The sequence below is a fragment of the Cetorhinus maximus genome, chromosome 8, assembly GCF_964194155.1.
Source record: "Cetorhinus maximus chromosome 8, sCetMax3.hap1.1, whole genome shotgun sequence".
Classification (NCBI taxonomy): Eukaryota; Metazoa; Chordata; class Chondrichthyes; order Lamniformes; family Cetorhinidae; genus Cetorhinus; species Cetorhinus maximus.
Genome location: NC_135886.1, coordinates 119,583,493 through 119,608,577, shown reverse-complemented (window position 1 = coordinate 119,608,577; position 25,085 = coordinate 119,583,493). Strand labels below are relative to the sequence as shown.

The window sequence follows — 25,085 nt, the reverse complement described above, 5'->3', positions numbered from 1 at the left end:
AATGCAAGACAGCAGAAGGGTGTAGACCCTGCCTGACTAGACCACCACCTTTTTGAGAGAGTGCCTTGTCAAGTGGACGTTGGAAAATCTTGACAGGATACCCAGACTTTGAAAAACCCTTAAGATCCACATGAAAGGCTCTTACACAAGCTTCAGGTAACAGGCAGCTTAAGTAAAAGCTGGAGGTAGATTAAGAATTGGCTGAGTGAAAGGAAATTGCATGGATTCCTTGGAGAATGGTGTTGTGACCCCAAATTATCATGATTCGGAAACTCAATGCCAGGTTCGCAGATGATAGAAACTGGGGGTTGGTGGGGCAGGGTGGTTTAGGGAGCAACAATAAAATCTCGCGTAGCTGCCAAAAGAATGACAGAATGAGCTGGGCAATATTTGCAATATTCAGAACTATGTGGCAGATTGAATTCAATTAATTAAGTGCAAGTTCTTGCATGTTGAAAGGTGATAATGGGAAATGTTGTGAATGGTGTTTCAAAGATATCTGAAGTTGATTCTACGCTGATCATGTCTAGTCATTGAAGAACAGCAACTAATAAAGCAAACAAAATGTTGAACTATATGGTGAAGCTGGGGTTTAAGCCTAAGTCCACTATGAAGAAGTTGTGTGCAATGCTTTGATCAGTATGTATCTTAAACTTGGCTTCAGTTTTTGTCAGAGTGGAAACCTTTCAAACCCTGTAGCTAGTACAGAAAAAGGGTGATGAGATTGATCCTTAGTATTATAGGACTAAGTTATGAAGATTTTCAGCCTTGAAATGAGCATTTCTTACTACAGTTATTTTTGATTTTTGAAAACATTTTCAGTTGAGGTTTGATCTTTTTATCCATGGAATTCTTTCTCTTTGTACTCTATTTTTGTATTTATTTTGAAGTATATCAATTGCCTATTTCAAGATTACCCACTACTGATATATATTGAATTTGCTACCTCTTCTGCCCAATTAATTTAAACCAAATTCCTTCTTCTCCTCTTGAACTCTACTCTTCTAGGTCCTGTGGCCTTATATTTTTGACTTATTTTTTATTTCCCTTTTCCAGTCTTAGCAGAACCTAACTAGTGTGCGGAGTTTTCTTTTGCCCGATCATTAACCAGGACTAAATAGCGCTTTACCTGTTGGAAACATACTGATCTCGGAAGTAGTCCTGAATGCAGTCTAAGAAACATTACCCACTTTTGGCGTGTTCTGCTTTTTTTCCCAGGGATATTTTGAACACAAAGGAATTGGTTGTGGCACAGGCTGGTTCAAGTCAGTCCTTTCAGGAATTCTGCAATGCGACTTGTCTATCACTGTATGAAGCCAAGCTACTTAAACCAGCTTCTTCATCAGATGAGTCCTCACGATGCAGCATCTGCAATAAAAAAGGAAAGGTGAGGGTAACCAAGTGGAAAATGTGCCTATGTGCTTTTTAAAAATCTGATGCATGACATAACAGCACAAGAACAGACTCTAATTTCTGTCATCTTGCCTTTAAGTTACACATCCTAATCTTTAGTGAAAGTGGAAAAATAACCTTCAGAAGGAAATGCTGGTGTTTATAGTTTCCTCGTGTTTGTTCAGACATGTATACCAATATTTTTGAGCAAATGATTTTTGCGTGCACTGTCCATACGTGCAGATAGACTCTAAACAGTAACGTAGCAGAGAAAATGTTACTTTTCTGTAGCAGAATCTTTATACCAGCAGGAAGAGTTGATACATTACATATAAATCCCAGGGCCAGGATTTTACATTCGGTGTGCGGGGGTTGGCCAGACACGCATGTACGTAAAATGACACGCGATGACTTCTGATGTGCGTCCCAACGTCATCGCACTGTCTCGCGATGTTTCATTTGGCGGATGCGCGCTGGAGTCAGCTGCGCGCCCGCTGATAATTGATAGGCCTATTAAGGCCATTAAACAGGTAATTAACATGAATTTTACGCTGCCTGTCCAACCTAATGGTTGGCTGGTGGGCAGGCGAAAAGGCCAAGCAGCCTTTGTTTTTTATGAGTGGGATGAGGTTTCCTAAAGCTTCTACGAATTAAATAAAAACTTCATGAAAAATAAAAACATGTCCCATCTCATTTGACACAGTCACATGAGGGGCCATGTTTCATTGAATTTTTATTCCATTTATTTTTTTTAAAAAGCGCTTCAATCTCCCTGAGGCAGCTCCGTGCCTCAGGGAGATTGAAGCGCTCTTTCGCGCACATGCGCTAAAAAACATAGGACCCTCCTCTCCCCACCTGTACAGGTAGCGCTCAACGCTACTGCTTGCGTATTAGGCTTGGTTGGCTTTGATTGGCCAGTCTGTAAAATGGCGGTGCGGAGCCGATCGCAGTCAGCTCCGCGACCGTCCCTGCTCGCCCCCGCCGAGCCTGCCTGACGCCGGAAAAATTCAGGCTCAGGAACCCCGAGTCCTGGCCCTTGAGGTTGGAGGAATATCCAGGATTCCCTTGATGGTTATCCACTAGCAATTGAGCCTAAGATATTTGAATGCATTTAACTTTATACCAGAAGTTTCATGTCTTAGCCCAATAGTAAATTAATGTAAATTGTAATCCAATAGCCTGCAAACAGTCACTGTCTAGGCTGTTAATGCCACTGGAATAAAGGATAGAAAACTACTGGTACCAATGCATTACTATCCCAGCAGAAGAGAACATTTTCAGAGGCAGAATATAATGTGCAGCTGTATGTAACATGCCACCAATTGGGTCTTAAGTTCTTATTAGTTAAGAAGTCTTTGCTGAGTAGTGTCCCCAGCAAGTGCTAAGTTTTCTATACACGTGCTATTAGACAAGGATGCTAAGCTGGACTGGGATCAAACCTCGCCCATTATGGTTGTATTCTCTTGACATCTTCCCTGACCCTTCCATCCTCATCCCGCCCATTCTTCTGTTAGCCCAGACTGCAGAATGTATGCTAAATGTTATTGCTTAACTTAAACCAACATAACACTGCAGAAGGTATTGTCCCCCATCCCAAATTGTTACTTTTGGGTCTTGTGCAATATGCTTGGATTCAGCATCGTGGTGTTCCTTTACCTGCCTAATACTTCAGTTAGTGATAACAGGACTTTAGATTGAACATTGCACCCCCTGCTTAAATGGATTGTACCATGTACTGCCACTTGATTCTGTTCTTTTAAGTAGGCAGATTGAATCTACTTGGGTGTTCAGGCTATAAATGACCATTTCAATAATGTAGTAGGTAAATTAACAGCAATCAGTGAACATTTGTATTTGCAGAAACATGTAGACTTCAAACAATATCTTGGGACCTGAGAGGCTGTTTGGTTTGACCGAAATCAAGCCCAAACTAATTAATTGGCATTGCCTTTCATTCTGAAATGTGCGTTTTCTGTACCTTGCAGAAATGACCCCTAGAAAGCATAATTAATCCTGTGTGCACTGTTATTGAGAAATTCAAATTTATTTTTCTATCTCAAGATATTTATAGTATAAAAGCAACTATTGCTTGTGGAATGTTAAAGTAACTTAGAACTATAATGAGCCCACTGCTTGATTTCCCCCCTCCCCACCCAATCTAGTAAACTTAAGCTCGTCAATCACAATTTTCTTCCCTTTTTTTTTTACAATTATTGGTAACACTGGTAGAGGAGGGGTGTGGGTGTTTTAGCAGTGCAGCCTGTCATTTGAGTTCTTCAGCAATGCCAGTGCTTATGACTTTCAAAGACAAAATTCTCTCTGGAAACCTTGAACTTGGTGCCAAAGTGGTCCTGGATAAGTCAGAAACGCAGAGGCCCTGAGGCTCGTCAGTGACAAGTGCTGTTAGAGACTGCAGGTAATAAGGGGATGGGGTACAAATGCTTTCCTCCCTTAAGTTGGATTACGTATTCATATAATGTTGCATAAAACTGTTACACTATTCCTTCTAGATTCTACATGAAGTCAGTAATGGAAATGTGGTGCATCGGCTCTGCAGCAACGCCTGTTTCAGCAAGTTCAGAGCAAGTAATGGCCTGAAAACCAACTGTTGTGATAACTGCGGCGTTTATTTTTACAACCGAGGGTTTATGCTTCAGTACCTGTATCATGAAGGGCAACAAAGGAGGTTCTGCAACACAGGCTGTTTGAATATGTATAAAAAGGTAAACTTATTTCTGATATTGAATTTTCTCCATTTTGCACATCGCCTTTTTAAAAAATCTTACTTTCCCATGTCTCTTTTTGTACCACATTCATTTTCTGACTTGGGCAGCAGGCAGGCAAGTGACTAGTCCCAGTCTTCAGTGGAGGTCAGTAACTAACAACTTGGCATTGCAGAAAGAAATACTTGCACGTATGTAGTACTTTTCATAGTTGTGTTACAAAGCATTTCGTACAGCTTATTTTTGATGTGAACAAAGTCTGGCAAATGGCAATGAATTGAATTCCCAATTAATCTGTTCTGGTGGTATTGATTGAGGTGGGGATATTAGCCAAAACATCATGAAATGCTTGCTCTTCAAATACTACAATGTAAACTTAAATGATAGGATAGCATCTCAGTTTAAGATCTCATCCAAAGCATTATGGGGCAATCCCACGTTGCTGTACTGTTGTAGCAGCCTAGGTTATACTGTAAAGTCTCTGTGGGGTTTGAATTTACAATATTTTGATCCAAGCTCGCTCTTCAATGTTGAGTATGACTTGCTCAGATTTGTTTTGTTTGCCTTCCACTTGGCCCTTACTGATCTAATGTAACCGTTAACTGTATTAAAGAAAAACGAAAGGCCAGTCAGTATTTGAAAAAAGAAAAAGTAAACACTTTTAATTGGGATTATAGGGTTTTAGAGAAAATTAATAGTCGGCATTGCCACCAGGTTGTAAAATAGAGTAATACCCTCACTTGACCAAATTATTCAAACCAGGACCAGCAGCAGTACCACCTATTGCTGGTTGGTGGTGCTGTTGTATATTCAATTGTCGGCAGATTTGTTTGGCAGTATCTTGGATACGTACAGCTTTTTTGCTCTCTGCATAGATTAATATGTTTTTTTATTTATGTTGGAAACATTTTGAGAGAAGGCAGAGGCACCAAAAAAAACAAGACTGGGGTTCAAACTTATTGTGCCCCTAATGTGTGTATTATTCCTGCAGCTTGATTACAATTTTCTCTAATTCTCCCTCTTGAGCTGTACAGGGTAGAGTCGGTTTTGTACTAATCTGGCCAGAGTGCTGTAGAGTTTAGCGTATTTCCATTCACTGACCAGTATCGGTAAGCTTTTCCTCCGTTAGTGAAAAACTGACTTTTTCATCTTGGAGCAAGAACCTGTCGGAGTGTACCAGGTGATGTGCAAACATGGTTAGGTCAATATGCTTAATGAGCCTAGTAAATTGTAAGCTATTTCCAAGGCTTTGTGTCCACTTGTAAACTTCTTCCAGCCAGTTGGTGAAGGAGGAGACTAAAAGTCAATCTTGACTCTGATTTATTCAGAAGTGAAACAATACAAATATACAGCTTCTAAATCTACAGCCCACCACCATTGTCATTAAGTGTCACCTTATATGTGAAGTAATTACCCAATGAACGCCCTCCACCTTTATATACATCTAACACTTTATCTTTTCATTTGGTTGTATATTAACATGATTAGGTAGCACTGTTTTGCCTCGACATTTTTTAATACTTAACATCAGTAAAATCAACATCCTGGGGGTTACTATTGACTAGCAACTGAACTGGAGCAGCCACATAAATAAAAGAGCAGGTCAGAGACTGGGAATTTTGTGGTGAGTAACTTCCCTAACTCCCCAAAACCTGTCCACCAGATACAAGGCACAAATCAGGAGTGTGATGGAATACTGTTCACATGCCTGGATGAATGCAGCACCAACAACACTTGAGAAGCTTGACACCATTCGGGACAAAGCAGCCTGCTTGATTGGCACCCTATCCATCATCTTAAACGTTCACTCCCTTCACCCCAGGCACAGAGTGGCAGCAGTGTGTACCACCTACAAGATGCACTGCAGCAACTCACCAAGGCTCCTTTGACAGCCCTTTCAAAACCAGGAGCTTTACCATTCAGAAGAACAAAGACAAGAGCAGCAGATGCATGGGAACTCCACCACCTGCAAGTTCCCCTCCAAGCCACACACCATCCCGACTTGGAACTATATCACTGTTCCTTCACTTTTGCACTGGGTCAAAATCCTGGAACTCCCTTCCTAACAGCACTGGGGTATACCTAAACCACATAGACTGCACCGATTCAAGAACATGGCTCATCACCACCTTCTCGAGGGCAATTGGGGATAGGCAATAAATACTGACGCCCACATCCTGTGAAAAAATTTTTAAAAATCTTTACCCCAAACAATCATGCCTTGCTGCCACTGTACTTGGCTGCTGCTCCAAGCTTGAATCTCACTTGAATAAATGCAAAGCTCACCCTCTGTGCTGTCCTTGGCATTTTTCAGAAGGGCTCATTGAGGCACCAATGAGAATGATGAACAAACAGCAATCCTCATTACCTGCTCCTCTTTCTCTTGATGGTCTGTCCGTCCAATCTAGTTGCTGAAGTCTAAGCCTATCTAACTAACTGCTTCCGACCCCTTTACCTCTGTCTTTGGTGGTGTTGCCCAAGGTTAATGTTAGGTTCCACTTGTAAGGTGATGGCACCTGCTGCGCCTCATCACCACAGTTATTTGTGTCTTTGTTATTGGACTGCTTGTCCAACATCTGTTTTGGGTGAGCTGCAATTTCCTCCAATTAAGCATTAGGTAGACCAAAGCCATTGTATTCAGACTCTACCATAAATTTTGTTCCCTAGCCACTGATTCAAACCCCTCCCTGGTCACTCATTGCCTCAGGCAGAACTAGACTATTGAAATTGTAGCCTCCTGTTTACACTGGAGCTGTATCAGCTATTTGAATGAACTATCCAATCAGTCCCAGTGTCCTGCCCTTTCCCCAGAGATCAGCATATTTTTCACCTTCCAAGTATTTACCTCATTCCCTTTTGAAAATTGAGTCTGCTTCAATTGCAATCCTGTCTATGCTCAGCATTCACATTTTCCTGTAGTGATCACTACAGAATAGTACTAAAAAGTTTGCAGGACTAGGTATCAGGCAATACGCAGCACTTAACTGAATCACTGGAGGGCCAACATGTTTATTTTCATACAGCTGTAAATGCATAAATGTTGACGTATATGCCAATTCAATTATTTACAAATTGCCAATTATTTGACATCAAGTTTTTTTTCTCCCTCCCTCAGAAAAACACTAAAGTGCTTCCTTGTGCTTGGTGCAAAACTTTGGGTAAGAACTTCGACATGATAGCAAACGTGGATACCACTGGAAAGATGGGCTTCTTCTGTTCACTGTGCTGCATCACTTCATATAAAGTAAAACAGTCTGGAACGATAGGTATGCAACTTTTCTTTCATATTTCCAGCATCTGGAGTATTTTGCTTTTATTTTCTTTCTTCCACCTTGTATGTTTTACTTGTTGATTTGAGGAAAGGTTTGTTATTGAATGAAGCACTTTTTTGATCCAGTGTTGCATTGAGAATGTATAAAAGAGGACATAGCTCATTTTACTGAGAGGCAAAGGCTAAATGAAGACCATTATGACATAAGAACAGCATTTAATGTGTTAAGTATCCTTTTTGGCACTGGAGGCTCCTGGTCTTGGGTCATTTTGAGAGCAGAAGGAGTGAACTGTTCAGAATCCTTTAATTTTAGAGGAAAGCCAGGACCAAAATCTCTGTCTGGAAGAGATGCGTCAAAAATATATTGAGACAACTTTCAGCCGTTGACAGCCAACGTGTTATCCAGTTATTGGGTGATGAAAGCATTAACCTGGTTTTGGGTTAGCTTGTTGCTTTAGTTTCTTTGCCATTCCCCCTAGTGGAAAAATACTCATTCTGGTAAATATGCATACTGCTGGGAATGAGATGAGCAGGGGAAACAGCACAAGATAGGGTGGCTAGCTAATATTTTAAGTGTTGTATTTTTAAACTTTTTTGGTGAGGGTGGGGTCTGTGGTGTGGAGGAAAATAAGTTATAGAATCAGAACTTGGTCACTAAGAGTTTCCCTTTCCTCCCAATAATTCTCTTTACTTCAGAGTGACACTTGTTGACTGAGGAAAATTGGCTTTTGTATTCTTTTATTGCCGGTGAGATAGGCAGTGACATAACACAAGGAGGATATTCTAGTTGGTTATATACTTGTTAGTTGTACTTGTAAGTTCTGGTGCACACACATTACAAAACTCTTTCATTAAAATAAGATATTCATTAGATATTGGTTCACAATTTGGCCACTGTCCAGTGTCTACCACTGGAAAATGGACTCAGTTATATGCAGCACCATTGAATGACCTCGATAGTATTGGTTTTCAGTACCTGAAGAAGATGGTGATTGACTGTCTGTTTATTACAGGACCTAAATCTAAGTGCAAATTTTGTAAAAAGAATCTTTCAGAGCGGGTTTATTACAACATGACAGACCGAGTTGTGCATCAGTTTTGCAGCCCCAACTGTTGGACTAATTTTCAGGTAAATTTAAGCTTTGTTTAAACACATTTTTAGTGTGATTTTATTTTAGTGTGGGAGGGAAGAAAGTAGTTTACATTTCTGAATGGTTTTATCATACAGATTATAACCTGAAACCTTACAAGTGGCATATGTGTGAAGTAGCCCCTTGAAATTTTAATAGCCGTGCTGTTTTTTCAAATTTTCCATTAAGGGAGCAAAGGAACAAGTGCAATCTGCAGCATTTATTAGAATTTATACATTTCTGTCATAGAAAATGTCAGAAGCTGGAAGAGGTGAAGAAAGGGGGAATTAGGAGATTGGTGAAAGTACAGTTGAATGCAAGGGTTCTGGCAGCAAAAAAAGGCTTTATAAAGAGATCGGAAATGAAAACAGAAAATGCAAGAAACACTCAGCAGGCCAGACAGCATCTGTGGAGAGAACAGATGAGTTAGATGTGGATCTTTGTTTTGTCAAAATTTTGTTTTTAAGAGGCAGGTAGAAAAGTGGCAAGATCAACAGAGTTCCAGAATTTGGAGCATAAATGATTGAAGGAAAGGCTTCTGCTGATGGAGCAATTGAAGATGACATTGAACAGTAATGAGCCAGAACCGAAGAAGAGCAGATTGCAAAAAAGACAGACCAGACATGGTGGGCTGGATGCTACGTTCCCACACTGCCACGTTTGAAGGTTGGGGGTGGTGGTGTGGGTGGTGGGCTTGTAAAATGTAGCACGTGGCTTACCCACTGCCTTCCTGCCCACCCCCAACTTGTGTCTTGTTTTACGGGGGAAGCAGTTGAAGCCGAAGGGCCCAATCGGCCGATTAACGCTCTTTAGTGGCCAATTAATTGCCACTTAAGTGCCTAATCCCACCCCTGCCACTCTTTTACCTGCGACATGGGATGGCCCACATCAACCAGGTAGCATAGTAGCTTTTACTGAGCAGGTTGGTGTCCCCTGTGCTCATTGGAGGCACCCCACCCAAGGCCATACCCCCCCCCCTATATTCCCCACCACCCCCAGCCTCTCAAACCCAACTCCCATGCACCTCACCCAGTACTTCAACATTGGCCTCATTTGGGTCCTGCTGATGCCTCAGACTTGCCTTTAGTTCGACCCCCATAACCTTCTATGGCCTCTATTTGTAGTCCCAGCAGTTGCCTCTGCTCGAATCTGGAGCTGCTGGGGCCACAGAGCGGCAGGCCAATCAGATTGGCTGGCAGCTCTCCAAGGTATGACCTGGGGGCAGAAGCCACGCCCTGAACAAGTTAACACCCCACCGAGTGTAAAATGGCTGGGGGGCGGCTGTTTTTTTTTCATGGCTGGGTTCCTGATTGAATCTTTATCTGGTGGGGGGAGTGGGTGGCAGAGCGCGGGAAATACGGTGCTCTGTAAAATCCAGGCCCATCTGTAAGTACATTTAAACTGCATTTCAGCCATGGGCTTGTGCCTTAGTTTGGTATTGACTAATGAAGAATTAAGTATTTAATACACATTAAATATCTCCTGACAATCTTTTTCCTCTTTCCTACCATGACTTATTCCTTTTAAATGCAGCATTCTTGATCCTTGCACAAATTTTTAAGCACCAGGGACCAAATTCAGAGTTACCTGTTCTCATCCAGGCAGAATGCTATTCTGTGCAGACAGCAGCCACGTTGGTCATGTGGACACAGTGGCATAGTGGCCCAGGTTTGGTTGAGTAAACCAGAGATCCTGAGTTCAACTCCCTGTATGGTTATAAGTTTGAGTTCAATAAAATAGGTAATTTGTGGGCTACCACCAGAAAAATAACTATGAAAGCTGCGAGGTTGTCACAAAACTCCACCTGGTTCACTAATTTCCATCAGGGATGAGTGCCGACTCTCTTGTGGATCAATAACCATTGTAGAAACTTATGGGAGGCAGGTAGGAGAGTGGAATTAAGGCCACAATCAAATCAGCCATGATCTTATTGAATGGTGGAGCAGGCTTAGGGGGCTAAATGGCCCACCCCAGTTCCTAGTTCTTATGTTCCTATGATTCTTCCCTACGTGTGACCAAATGGTAGGCTCTTGGAAGCTCAGAACGGGAAATAAATGTAGCCTTTCAGTGTCACTCAGATTGAGAGAGCAATAAACATGGCATTTGAGGTGTGATGTGTTATCTGGTTACAAGTGAGTAGTAAGACTTGCCAGGTGGGGATCTAGAGCAAGCCACTCCATGTTGCTTAGTCCTGGGTGGGTAACTTTTGGCATCTTTCCACATATTGAGATGTGATTCAAGATGCAGTATTAGCTTAGACTGGGCAATATTCCTTCCATTCTGGCTCAGCTAAAAAAATGGCCTGGATTTTGTGCTTAAAAATAATCTTGAGCCCATCAGTACTCACCTTTATTAAAAAGTAAATCGGACATCACTTCCGGTGACTGCATGTGCAGAAATAAATACGAAAATCAGGAAATTGCAAATGTTTTCCTAACCAGAAGCTTTGCTGTAATAGTATCTCGCCGAGGGACTCGATATTTGAATACGTGGAAGGGTTGGAAGTAGGGGATACTTCCATGACAGGTGCACACTAAACATGTCAGGAAAATTAGGGCTTGCACGTTCCAGTAGAAGCATTATTTTGATAATGATGAGTCTTATTTATTGCCAAGCAACCTCTCTGGGATTGAAAATTGACTTTTATAAGCCTGGAGTCTCATTCCCTCAGATATAAATTAATATTTGAGATTGTAAAATATTTTATTTACTATTGACCCACTTTTTTTATCTCTTCTCAATCCCATTTTTCCATCTCCTTCTATTTTGCTTCTTTACATGATTTGGCATAGAATTAACTATTCTACTTTTCACTTGCTGGTTCAGAGCCTGTGTGTCTCAATAAAGATTCACAGTCTGGTTAAGGAGGTGCACAGTTGCTTAAGTAAAACAGAAAATACTTAAAATACTCAGACTGGGCAGCATCTGTGAAGAGAGGGATAATGTTGATGTTTTAAGTTAATGATCTTTCATCAGAAACGCTCTAGGGTAAAGCCCTTCTGCATTACAGGAATTGCTCAGATACTTGTATTTGCCCTGTTCACACAGATCCAATCTTTCCTGTAGGTGGCATGCTGCTTTATATTTCTAAGTTGCATTGCAGAAGCCCATAGAAAGTCTTGTGAGCAAGTGCTAAGTGAAATTTAAAAGGCATAGTTTTGCCGAATAATTAAAGGCAGATCCTGGCAGTTTTGTTTCCTATTCTGATGGACTCAGAAACTTTAAGCTCAAGGCATTGGTGTATACTATTCCCGGGGCCAGATGTGGACTACAGGTTATGTTTGATACCCTGTTCCAGCTCTCTGTGTTAATTTTAGTGGTTCTGTTAAACTCCAGTTAGGATTTGTTACAAAGAATGCTGGGTTATTCAGATAAACTCAAAGTAACCTTCACCCAACAGTTTTATCAAGCAATTCGCTGGAAATATGGATTTTGTTGCCTCCTGTTAATGTTGCAAATTATATAATTTCTTATGATTACTCATTAATTTTTAGAAATATTGTTTTATAAAACTCCACAATTTAAAATGTTCTGAACTGCATAAAACCATGGCAGATAACCAGTTTATTTTCCTGAAGGAAAATGGGCAAAATTATAAGAATGTAAATGGGAGCAGGAGTAGGCCATTCAGCACTTCAAGTCTGCTCCACCATTCAGTGAGATCACGATATGCTACTTCAACATCCTTTTCTTGCACTAACCCCATATCCCTTGATGTTTTTAATATGTAGAAATCTATCGATCTCCGTCTTGGAGCATACTTAATGACTGGGCTTGCACAGCCCCCTGAGGCAGAGAATTCCAAACATCCACCACCCCTTGAGTGAAGAAATTCCTCCTCACCTCACTCCTAAATGCCTGCCCCTTATTCTGAGACTGTGATCTCTGGTTCTAGGACCCCCAGCCAAGGAAAATATCTTTCCTGCATCTACCTTGTTGAACCCTGTAAGAATTTTGTATGTTTGAATGAGATCACCTCTCATTCTTCTAAATTCCAGAGAATAAAGGCCCAGTCTATTTAATCTTTTCTCATAGGACAATCCCTCCATCCCAGGAATTAGTCTGGTGAACCTTGGTGGCACTCCCTCTATGGCAAAAATATCTTTTCTTGGATAAGGAGATCAAAATTGTGCACAATACTCCAGGTGTGATCTACCAAGGCTCTTATATAATTGCAGGATGACATCTTTACTCCTGTACTCAAATACACTTGCAATAAAGGCCACCATGCCATTTGCCACCTTAATTGCATGCTCTATCTGCATGTTAGCTTTCATTGACTCGTGAACCAAGGACACCCAAGTCCCTTTGAAGTTCAACACTTTCCAGCCTTTCACCATTTAAGAAATACACTATTTCTGTTTTTCCTATCATTGTATTCCGCCTGCCAATTTTTTGTCCACTCGCTTAGCCTCTCCACATCCTCTTGAAGTGTCTTTGTATCCTCTTCACAACTCACATTTCCACCTAGTTTTGTGTCATCTGCAAGCTTGGAAATATTATCTTGAATCCTGACATCCAAATCATTGATATAGATTGTGAATAGCTGGGGCCCAAGCACTGATCGTTGTGGTATCCCACTAGTCACAGCCTGCCAACCTGAAAATGACTCATTTATTCCTACTCTCTTTTCTGTCCACTAACCAGTTCTCAGTCCATGCCAGTATATTACCTCCAATCTTGAATGCTCTAATTTTATTCACTAATCTTTTGTATGGGAACTTATCAAAAGCTTTCTGAAATCTAAATATACCACATCTGCTGGATTCTGCTAGATACATACTCAAAAAAAGCTCCAACAGGTTTGTTAAACATAATTTCCCTTTCATAAATTCGTATTGACTCTGCCCAACCCTACCATTATTTTCTAAGTGCCCTGTTATCACATTTATTGTAGATTCTAGTACTTTCCCTACTACTGATGTCAGGCTAATATGCCTGTAGCTCACCATTTCTCTCTCCCTCCTTTCTTAAATGGTGGGGTTGCATGTGCCACCTTCCACTCTACAGGAACCATTCCAGAGTTTATATAATTTTATGCATCTTTGGTATAGAAAGTTTTGGATAAGTGAAGTGTAAAATTGCATGCTGCTTTACTGATGTTTGGAGGTGGGGTGCATTGATTGGAGGCACCTTAGGCTCTCTCTGGCAGTTGAGTACACTTGGGCAATGTAAAAATGAGACCATTATTGTTTCAGTGGCTATAATTGTTGAAGGTCAAAGGGCTATGTCATGCTTGCTTAAGAGATGAAATTCTTAATGTTTCACGTAAAGCTGCCATATATTAAACTTGTGCCTCATAAATAATGCTCCTCTGAGTATTCATATCATTTGTAGCCACCTTCTATTTCTGTTAATTTTGAAAACCTGTCATTACAGCAATCCAGCCCTGAAGGCAGCATCCAACTTAACTGCACATACTGCCACAATATCTTCAGTGGAAAACCAGAAATACTGGACTGGCAGGTGAGGGCATTGGTAATTTGTTTCTGTACTCCAGATATGCACAATGTTGGGGAATAAATAAGTTTTAAGATAAAGATGGTAATAGCTCCTTCCCTTCTGTGTTTATTATCCTTTTGTTTGGTGGTTATATTCTAATGGGCCAATAGCTTAGACGTAGAAGCTCCCTGCGTCTAGTGATGCATGAGGCAGACTAAGTACATGGTTATGTCTGTTTCCATAGCTAGTTTTTCCTGGAAGAAGCTATAGCTTGAGACGCTACTCCACATCAAGCATGGCTGACCAGGAGTCTGTCCCACTTTTACTGCCTGCCACAATCATATTGGAAGGATTTACATGTACATGTTATGAATGCACCTGTGGCCATCAAGCCCTGGAATGGGACTTGAACCTAGCAATTTTGGCTCAGAGGAAGGGATGCTACCCATTGCATCACAAGACCTTATTACTGAGCCAAGTTTAATCTTGCCGAGTATTCACTCATCATCATGATGGAAAGACTTTCATTTTTACAAGAAGAGAAAGATTGACAAATGTTCTGATGAAGGTAGTAAAACATGAAAAGGAGACCAGAATTGTCAGAAATTGAGAAATACGTAAGGACGTATTGGCTTATGCCACCTTCATTATATTCAATATTGACAAACATTGTTGTGTTTAATTGAAAATATGGAATGCAAATTATGTCCTGAAATGTTCTAGCAATGCAATGCCACTGTGTTTAGTTTCCACTCTCACTTGTGAAATCACTACTGATATAAATCACTTGTGATATTCTCAAATCCCTTTATTAAGGCAAAGGCAAAGTTCAACAGTTTCTGGCTACCCTTTAGATAATTTGTAGAGAACGTAAATGGAATGTCTATTTAAATTCACAACAGCTTTAAAAAATAAATGAGCATTTAGGTTGATTCTCTTTCTCAGTTTCTGGGACTGAACTTTGTTCAACTGGTTTGGTTTCATGTTTCTTGATGCCAGCACTGTAATAACCAGTCTGGCCCTAGAAAAGCCCATTGCTGTTATGTCTCTCCTGCAGACCAGCAAAGAAACACAGGCAATGGCAGAGGACCTGGCAGTATGTCCCCTTGTAGATGAAGCATAGCCAGAGAAAATTGGAGGTGGAAAAAAGAAGGAATTTGTATTTGTGTGTGAAAAGTCTTTTGTAGTCACAAATGTTCCAGATTGTTCTGCAGTTTTTGATTTTTTTTCTCTGGTATTGTTACTGTGGCCTTGTAGGGAAGCGTAGTAGCCAACTTTTAAACACAAAAGAGCATCAAGTGGCAGATAAAGAACCAAATAATCTGCTTTGAAATGTTGGTTGATGAATGAATGTTGGGCAGAATAGCAGATCATTTTTGCCAATTATACAGTGTAATGGGATATTGCCTCAGTTTAACATGCCTCTGAAATGGCAGCACTCCCTTAGGACTGCACTTGTGTATCAGCCCAGACTAACTGTTGAAATCCTGGTGTGAAACATGGGCTTCCAACTCAGGCAGGATGTTACCACTGATCCAAACTGAATCTACACAGTGTGTTCTAGGGGTGGAAAATGAATCTTTAGCCAGAACAAGTATGCTTTGTTTTTATATTTTAAAGTCAGCAATAGATTATGTGCTCTGATTATCTTGTTGCAGTGGTTGAGTTTCCGAGCAGGCAATGTATTTACCTGGATTTTTCCACTTTTGGCTAAAAAAAATAGATTTGAATGCTTTATTTTCTTGTAAAAAAAATAACAATTCATATTTTAAAAGGAAAGTAACTAAAGGGAGAGATTGTATTTGAAATTAGTGGGCGAAGAGGGCGATTTTGTTGTTTGAGCTGGGACATTCACTTTTTTAATTGTATTTTTTTTAGGGCAGCGTTCGACAGTTTTGTTGCAGAGTATGCTGTGAAGATTATAAAAGGCTGCATGGTGTTGTGTCTGTCTGTGAATATTGCAAACAGGAGAAGATACTACATGAGAAGATAAAATTTTCAGGAGTAGAAAAGAATTTCTGTAGTGAAGGTATGGTATCAAACTAACAGAGCAGTCCTATGCAGAAAAATAATTGAGTAAATTTTGTCCTTATAAAGCATAGGGATGAAGGCTCCCTTACCAAAGATAACAGTTCCTTTACATTATCTAATTTTATATTCCTTCGTTTCTGCCTTCATTGTCCTCATTCCCATCAAATCTCTTTCCCACCTCTGTCTTTCCACTGGCATTGATCATGTTTGCTCTATGAAGTCAGTTCCCTAAACTTGCATGCACAAGATTTGACACAACCATATGGAGCATTGCAGTGCCTTGTTCTTGTCACTCAAAGCCATATACCGCTCTAAAATCATCTTGGAGGGCAAGAACAACCCAAGAGATTCATCTTCTATAGGGCTGTTCACCACCTCAAATCCATCTAGCTTCTCTTCTTGCTTTCTCACCCCCCTGCTTCTGACTTCTTGTCAACTGCCTATTATTCTATATATAATTTCCATCCAAAGCTTCTATGAGACCCATCTCCTGTCCCCTTGACCCACTCCATGTTCAATTCTTGACCCCTAACAACTCGCCTTTAGCCTCATGCCATCTGACATTGTTAATGGTCCACTTTCCTCAGCCACTGACCTTCTCTATTTAAAACTGCAGTTGTCACTGCCATCCAAAAACTCATCATTCCCAACTATCAACCCACCTGCAACCTCTTCTTCAAAGTTCACAATTCTGGCATTACCCCCTAGTTCTGTCCCCCTCTGAAAAAAACAATATTCTAACCTTTATCTGTTTCAGCTTTCATTTTGCCTGGAGTATTGTGACTGCCATGATCAAAGTCAAGAATGTTATTACCCTGTCTGACTGCCATTACAGTCATTATCCCCCTTTGTCCTCTAAGGCGTTTGACATTGATTACCACACTGTCTTCCCCCAACCCCCTATTTCCTCTTCAATGTTCAGCTCCTGCAAGCTGCTTTTGCTTGATTCTACATCTACTAGCCCAAAGGCAGCAATTTTTTTGTTTTTGTTGCACTGTGACTCCTGTCGCTGACTGGAAAGGTGTCAGGTATAATTGCATGCATGCACTCAGCCCACATTGTGGTCACTGGCGCATGCGCAACTGTTCCTGGTGCCTTTCTGTATGGCAGGAGGAGTTTGGATCTCGTTTAAAATATTCAGAACAATACTGAAAAAGGCTTACTCTACGCATCTAGTTTGTGTATCACTGATTTTAAATCCTTGCTGTAGGCCCCAATGATTAACCCTAGAGATACATTGAAATAGAGTTTAAAGCTTTCACTAGGCAAGATCCAGTGTGCTGAAGCTTTGTGCATGGAGCTTCTACACAGCCTAGGTAGCTCAATTGATATATAATGGGACTCTTAATCCCAGGGCTATCATTTTGTGTCCCACATCTGGTTACTGAATTTTTAAAAAAATATTTTAGTTGAAATATTTTTTTATTGATATAAAAGTATCCTTAAATTAAATATTATAATCAGTTCTCCATATTGGAAGTTGAGAATCTTTGTTTACTGAAATTTCCTGGTTTTGTATCTTTTACTGAATTGTCAGAAGCATGTTTTACATGGGGGATTGTTGTTAAATGAATAGTGGACTAGATTAAGAACCTGCAAGTGGTTAAGTACTGCACAGACCTAAAAAAATGGGTAACATGAATTTTATTATTAGTTTCTGTCAAGCCAACTTGTTTGTTTTAATGCTGCCAACTGATACTCTGACACTGCAACTGAGCATGTGCAGGAAGTGCTCCCTCTAGAGTTGCGGCACAAATTCACAGCCTTTATTTGCAATTCTGCACTGTCATGTCTGGCATCTTGAGTTACCGTGCTTGGGTTCACTTCTGTGGGTGATCGGTGTCAGCACTTTGCAACTGAACATCAAAAAGACTAAACCCGCTGTTTGTGGTCCCTGTTACAAGCTGTTCCCCTGCTATTTGGCATTTTAATCCCCCATCTCTGGCCACTTGTTCAGACTGCATTGGACCACACAACTCCTTGGGTTTCTGTTGCACCCTGAACCTGGCTTAAAATCCTATGCCCTAGCCTGTATCTGTCTCTAACATTGTCTGCATCATAGAATCATAAGAGGGGTGCAGCACTGGGCGTTTGGCCCATCATACCTGTGCTAGCTCTTTGGGCTCTTTCCCCATAGCCCTGAAAGCTTTTCCCCATTCAAATAGTTCTAATTGCCTTTTGAAAGTTGTTATTGAATCTGCTTTGCCCACCCTTTCAGCAAATGCGCTGAAGATCAGTACTACATACTGTGTTTTTAAAAAAAGATCTTAATATAGCTTTTCAATGCTGAAACCCTTAGCCATGCTTTTGTTGCCATTAAGCTCTTTTCACTGCCTTCCCATTCTCCATCTGGTCTAAAACTCATCTGCCCTATATCTTGGCTAATTCTATGTTCCACTCACCTGTCACTCCCATCCTTGCGAACTTAGATTGACCCAAGTCCCCCAACCATTAAATGAAAGCTCTCATCCTTGTCTTCAGCCCTATCCGTGACATTGCTGTACCTACCTCTGATTTTTTTTATCTGAAGCTTTTCAATCCTCTGACTGGCCTTTCATGCATCATATCCTCTCAACTTCCTACCATGATTGTTGGCAAAGCCGTAGTTGCTCCAACCCAACTCCGAAGCCCTGTCCCTAAACCTATGCACCCTTTTTCTCTTCCATTTTGGAAAATATGCTTCTTGTTTGTTCCTTTTATCTATTTATTTTTTCCCTCTAGACACCCCCAGGCCATTAAACTATTTAGGGGCACTTTATATGTTAAAGGTGCAATACACATCTTAGAATGATTTGTTGAGTGTTCCATTCAGTTTATTTTTTCAGTTTTAAAATCTTTACACGTTAATAAAAATTCTGTGAACTGTGTTGCTTACAGGTTTGATAGTGTTGCAGTTGAATAATTTATTTAGCCGCAGAGGAAAAGAGCTGCAGAAAGAAATTTTCTTTTAACGTGGCCTGGTGTTTCGAACTAACTTGCTATAGCTCGAGTATCCTTTATCTGAAACCCTTGGGGTCGATTGTGTCTCGGATTTCAGTTTTGGATACCACATATGGCCTAGGCCTACTTACATTGCAAAGGCCTAATCCTAGGCTAGCTATAGTCTAAAGTAAATAAAATGACTACAAAAGTGAGATGTACCGCTGAATAATCAATACAGGGTACCTGATGTTAGTTCCCGTTCGTGGCGTCATCTATGATTCTGCTGGTAGGAGCGGGTTCTCAAGGTAAATAGTGTAGACAGAAATGGCAAGGTAAATTGCAGGCAAACAACTGGACTTTCTGCACTAAAGGTTGGGTGTGGTTGCCGAGGTTCATGTCGGCTCGGGTCAATAGACTCCCTGCACTAAAGTTCGATGAGGTTCAAGAAAAGTATGGTTTTTGGATGTGTTCGGTTTTTCAGATTTATGAATGAAGGTTACTCAACTTGTACTGAGCTAAAGCCTCCTAGTTCAGAAGAGACCATAATGACTGACTACATAGTATCTATCCAGTACTTTTTTCTGGTTTGCACAGCTCCCAGGCCAAGTTCTGAGGTTCAGTCAAACTTTGTTAGGTACACTAAAGTTTTGTTGATCACTAACCCTTCTGTTTTCTGCTCCACCACATTTATTTTTTATAAAACATGCGTAGACTATGAGTTTTGATCTCTGGTGAGTGAGTGTTGGCCAGCTATGCAGCTGTGTGTGAGGAGAGCAAGTATTGCTAATCTTTTAGCTGTCTGTGGGGGGAAAATGCATGAACTCCGCCTGATCCTTTGATCATTCAGTGTCTACACATGATCCCTTTTTTCAATACAGGTCATGAGTTGGCTTTAGGACCAGGAAACCTTCCTGATTGTTTTCGCTCATTCCACTTCCATAATCCCAGAGTGGAGGCTAATTTTTGCATCCCTGCTGCTGCTACTGGATGAGATTAGTTAATTCAGCACAAATGAAATCTGGGGCCTTTTGAATTCCCTGACTTCATTGTACACTAGCTTCATTAATTTGGGGAAGTGTCCACACGCGCACCTGACTTAAATGCTGAAAAAAACCAAAAATTGGTTTAAACATGTTGTGTTTGGATTTTACGATATGCCTGAGTTAAAGAGGCATTATTTCAAAATTAAGCTTAGGTGGACCAGTTTGGTTAGCATGAATTTTTCTTTTCATAGTCTTAGAGTAAGCAGAATCATGTTATGCAATAATTATTAACTGGAACACAGAAGTAAGGCAGTTGCATTGCTTGATATGAAATTATTTAACTTCAAAATGCTAAGTGAAGTATTGTGCCTTTGTCCAAAGAAGATTGCCATGATGTTTAAATTGTCTCATTCATTCATCAGGATCCTTCACACCTGCAGTATAACTTTTTTATAAAATATGGAAAAATAATGTGCTACAATTTTTTTTGTGTTATGTTTTAAGTAGGCAGCGCTGCACACAGTTTCCTTGTGCCATGTTGTATGAAGGCCCTGGACCTATGTTAGATCATGTATGGCACTGACTACAATTGCCAAGATATGCAAATATGAATGGACATTGGATGGTTTTAACAAATTGTTTTGCTAGACTACATACGTTCTATGTGGTAAATGCTCATCAATTTAACAAGTGGAGGTTAGCCTACAAAGCAGATAGACCTGCCTTTGCTCACACAAAAGGAGGCACTTACCACCCTAACTGCCATGTTCACTTGTTTGCAGACTGCTCTGGCAATGTCACTGATATGGAAGAGCACACTGTGTTCTGGAGCTGCTTTATTGATTTGGCGAGGGGGTGGGGTGCCTCTTTGCCGCTGATCTTTTGTGACCCAACTGTTGACTGGGTTCACTTCATGCTTTGGCAATGCCATATTTTCTTCTTGTTTCCATCTTAATCATCAGTTCTGTGGAGTGCTGTTAAAGGCTTGGGAACAGGCTGCCTACCCTCAATGCAAGGATGATAGAAATTTCGAGGAGAATCTAAAGGAGGGGGGGGATAACTTTTGAGAAGGGGTGTTACCCTTATAAAAACTAGATGATTGGTTTCTTCAGTGTCTTTGGCTGTAATTGATTTGCTGCACTATTCTTGACCTCCTTTAATTTTCTTTCTTCATGTGCATTGTCTGCAGGTTGTGTGCTTCTTTATAAGCAGGACTTTACCAAAAACCTGGGCTTGTGCTGCATCACGTGTGCTTACTGTTCCCAGACCTGTCAGAGGGCAGTGACCAAAGAGCTGGATGGAAATACATGGGATTTCTGTGGGGAGGAATGCAAAAGCAAATACCTACTGTGGTACTTCAAGGTCAGTAGGAAGTTGAATATCATTAGTTTTCTGGCTCTTGCATTCACCCTCACATTTTTTTTTCTCCTCCTCTTTCACCTGTGGGGTAAAGAACTTCAGGGCTTTACACCTGTAGACTAGAAGCCTGTGATCAATAATTTGGTGCAAGTGTGCAGATTGTTGTGGATGATGTTTTATTTCCACTTTCCTGGGTGAAAGGGTGTCATGTCCAAATGTAGCACCAATATAATTGCCCTGAAAAAAAATCAGTTAACTTACCTTAGACTGTAGGTTGAATGTGCCACTTTCATCTTTTGTGTGGCTCACACCACACCAGGCATCGTTAACTGCTGAGTCTTCAGAGGAACTGATAAGGTATGACGTTTGAAATGAACAGCCTACCAAGCACTTTGAATAGAAATAATTCTAATGCAGTGGCTTTGATATTAAGATGTGCGAATTGTTCTAACCTTTTGTTATCTCTACCTTTTGATAAATGAAAAGTTTTTCTAAATCTGTCCAAGCATTCCAGTTACTGCCGCTCTTGTTTCCTGAGTGATCTGTAAAATTAAGATAGCTGTATGTATTTTTCACTGCAGACCGAAGTGTAGAGAGAGGTTTTCATAGTTAACGTATGCATCTCTTCCCCTGCCCCCCTTTAATTCTTAAGATATAAATTTATTTTTATACCTTGTTGGGGTGGAAACCTACACTAATATGGAGAACAAACAGTTAAAAAGAAAAGTAACCACTTTTTTCAAAAAAGAAGTCGAAACTTTGACAATATGGAATGGAATGAGCCAGATGAATTCAAGGGAAAATTAGAAGTTTGATAGTGGGGAAACACTCCAATGGGAGGCGTTTAGTTATAATCTAAATGCAGTCCCAGAAGTAGTAAAGGAATTAGAGAAAAGGCTGAAGTTCCTGAGATGAATAGAGAAAACTCCATGCTCCATGGGCTACAACATGAACCATAGTTTAGAAAATATAAAAAGTAAACAAAAATATTAGGCTGGCCAGCAACGTAGTAGAGGGGTCTTATAAATATAAATTCATGTAATAGTCATGGAATGGTGTAAATATTAAATTAGTCCTTTGATTTCCAGCGAGTGTGATGGTGGAAATGAGAGGGCATGAGTAGAACAGTTGGAACCATGAGATTAGATAAATATAGATAATGAAATCGTAAAAGTGTTGATAAAACTCATTATGAAAAGAAGTTAACCCTGCTGTCTTGCATCCTAGAATGCTGAGAGAAGTCTGAGAGGAAGCAGCAGCTCTGACCGCAGTGTTTGTAAGGTCTTGAGTGTAGAAGTTGTGCTAGATAGCTATGTTGCAAAATTAGCTAACTTCATTAGCTTGCTCGGAGGCCTCCAAGAAGATGTGCCGATAGAATTGGCAGATCCGATGAAATTTAATGGAATTGTGAGATTACTTTTTCAAGGAAGGACAAGAGAAAATGTGCATTAAAATGTGAAACTTTAATAGGAGTAAATGTGTATGGAGTTTTGAGAATACAGATAGGCAAACCATTAGAAAGGCAAGTTGATTTGACCTTTTTAAAAGACATACAAAATACTAGGTTTTTTAAGTGGAGGCATAAGAATGTAAAATTACAATAATCATTGGTTATGCTACAATTAGAATAATGTGCCCAGTGTTGGGTGCTGTATTTGAGAATGGATGCCAAATCCTTGGAGGGGCATTCAGAAATGGTGCACTGAGTGTCAGTTTTGAGATTGGACCAATGAAATGGGGAATGTGATGATAATGCTCAGAATTGAAGAGTTTTGTTAAAGTCCTTTTAGACAAAAGGTTAAGACGTTGAACGTTTTTAAAAAGTAAATGCATAAATATATGTAAAGGAAAATTAAAAAGTTGCAGGGTAATGGCAGCGGATTAGGACCAAGTAAGTTGTTCTCTCAGAAAACCAGCCAAAGAACTTGGGGCCAAATGGCTGCCTGTGCTGTTAAATCTTTTGATTACGTAGTTGAGCCAGTGAGTTCCTTCCAGGTCATTTCTACTGCCAGTATATCAATGAAGATGCAAGTGACTTGGAGGACTGCTGTGGGAACTTATGCTTGACAGAAGAACTCGAAGGACAAACTTGTGATTAGATAATAGTTAACCTCAAAACGTATTATTGTACCATGTGGTGGGCCATGATGTAGTGCCTATTTTTAAAATGTTTTAATAATGTCAAAAGAAAGAAAAATTTGAAAGAAAAACTGCTCATTGTTCTATAGTCAAAATCTGTTGTAATGTTACATGTCCTTATATTAGCTACCTTGGCGGTTTAAAAAAAAATCTATCTTCCGCTGTTTCTCCACAGGCACATTGTGAACCTGGATTTTGCAGCCAGCCTTAAACAGAGGCACGGATATTTTCTTACAGATGATGTTGTATTTAGGACATTGAATTTCACCATCTTGTCATTCAGACTTGGCTACAAATCTTACCTTTTGTCCCCCCTTCCTCACAGAGTAATGGATCTGTGGAACAGACTCCTGGCAAAAGCAGTTAATGGTGTCGAACTCCATCAAAAAAAAAGCTGGATAAGTATCTGGCTAGGAATGCGATGTAAGATTGTAGAGATAGGTACAGACAGAGATCATCAAATGCTCCATGGAACACGATGGTTCCTGTGCTGCTGGGACCAGAAAATGTCATCTGCGGAGAGCAACCGGCCAGGTTTGAGTGACTCTGGATAGATATTGTGGAGGCATGTTCAACCTTCTTGGGAGTAGGGAGAAATTTTGCAGAACTTTCCCTCGGGTCATTAAATAAACGTGCTTGAGCCCATGATAGGGCAGATTGTACACTGTCTGTGGAAGGAACAAGCTTGATGGATTGAATGGCCTTTTTCTCGTTCCATGCTTTGTGTTAACAGCTGTGACCTGCCTTGTGCAACATGTTTGTTTGGGTGCGGAAGGTGACTGCTTCCTAATTGTTCACTGTGTCCTTCAGGTAGCCAGATGCCATGCCTGCAAACGTCAGGGCAAGCTTCTGGAAACGGTACACTGGCGCGGGGAAATTAAACACTTCTGCAACCAGCAGTGCCTCTTGCGCTTCTACAGTCAGCAAAACCAGCCCAATCTAGCGACGCAGAAGGGACCCGAAAGTCTACTCAACAGTAAGTGGGTAGAGAAAGCCGCATGTTGTAGGCAGTGGACATGATATACTAGTACAGCAAATTGCACCGGTGTGTCAAATGGTGCTTTGCTATAGTTATTGATCTGTTAGCCATTTCATAGCAACCATTGGGGCGTGACCACTTGACTATTCTTAGCTGATGTTTGCGAGTTCTAATCTTCGCTCTATCAGCTGAATCTGTGCATCTCTGTAAACTTGCAGTAATCCTGTCATTGTAGGTAAATCTTCATTAACTTAGCAGAATTTCATGGCAGTTATCTAGGATATTGCAGTCACATATTCTCACTATTCGATGCTGGATGAAAGCACACCCTACACAGCATAGAATTGTGAGATTAACCGATGTATAGGTTATATATGTATGTTTGTTTTGAGGAAGAGGCATGTGCAAGAATGATTTCAGCCAGTAATACAACTTTCCTTTTCAAATCAATACTTAAACTACTACAACTTTGCTTTAGCTATTAAGATCTGGAGCCTTTCAGATCCTTGCCTTTTATAATTGCATTCTCCCATGCATTTGCTTACCATTACATTTTCTTCTTGCTGTGGAAGGGGTAACACGATGACCACTTGCTTTCAAAAAAAGCTTTAATTCTCCCTGCCAAAATAAAAACTAATGTGTGCTGCTTACACATTGACTTGTATGAAATTGTTTTCTCTGTCAAGTGTTTGTTTAAAGGCTGCCCTTTCTTTT

General features: G+C 40.4%; 1 protein-coding gene across 4 annotated transcripts in view; it reads left to right on the top strand.

The window, feature by feature from the left end:
* LOC144683917 (zinc finger MYM-type protein 3-like) overlaps window positions 1-25,085 on the top strand; it is a 153,587-nt gene that overhangs the window by 77,622 nt on the left and 50,880 nt on the right. For all 4 annotated transcript variants that reach the window (XM_078547486.1, XM_078547487.1, XM_078547489.1 and 1 more), the window contains exons 6-13: window positions 1,219-1,387; window positions 3,903-4,115; window positions 7,231-7,381; window positions 8,400-8,515; window positions 13,896-13,982; window positions 15,837-15,987; window positions 21,084-21,256; window positions 24,203-24,368. In XM_078547486.1, coding sequence (XP_078403612.1) covers window positions 1,219-1,387; window positions 3,903-4,115; window positions 7,231-7,381; window positions 8,400-8,515; window positions 13,896-13,982; window positions 15,837-15,987; window positions 21,084-21,256; window positions 24,203-24,368 — 1,226 coding nt within the window. The remainder of the gene's footprint in view (window positions 1-1,218; window positions 1,388-3,902; window positions 4,116-7,230; window positions 7,382-8,399; window positions 8,516-13,895; window positions 13,983-15,836; window positions 15,988-21,083; window positions 21,257-24,202; window positions 24,369-25,085) is intronic.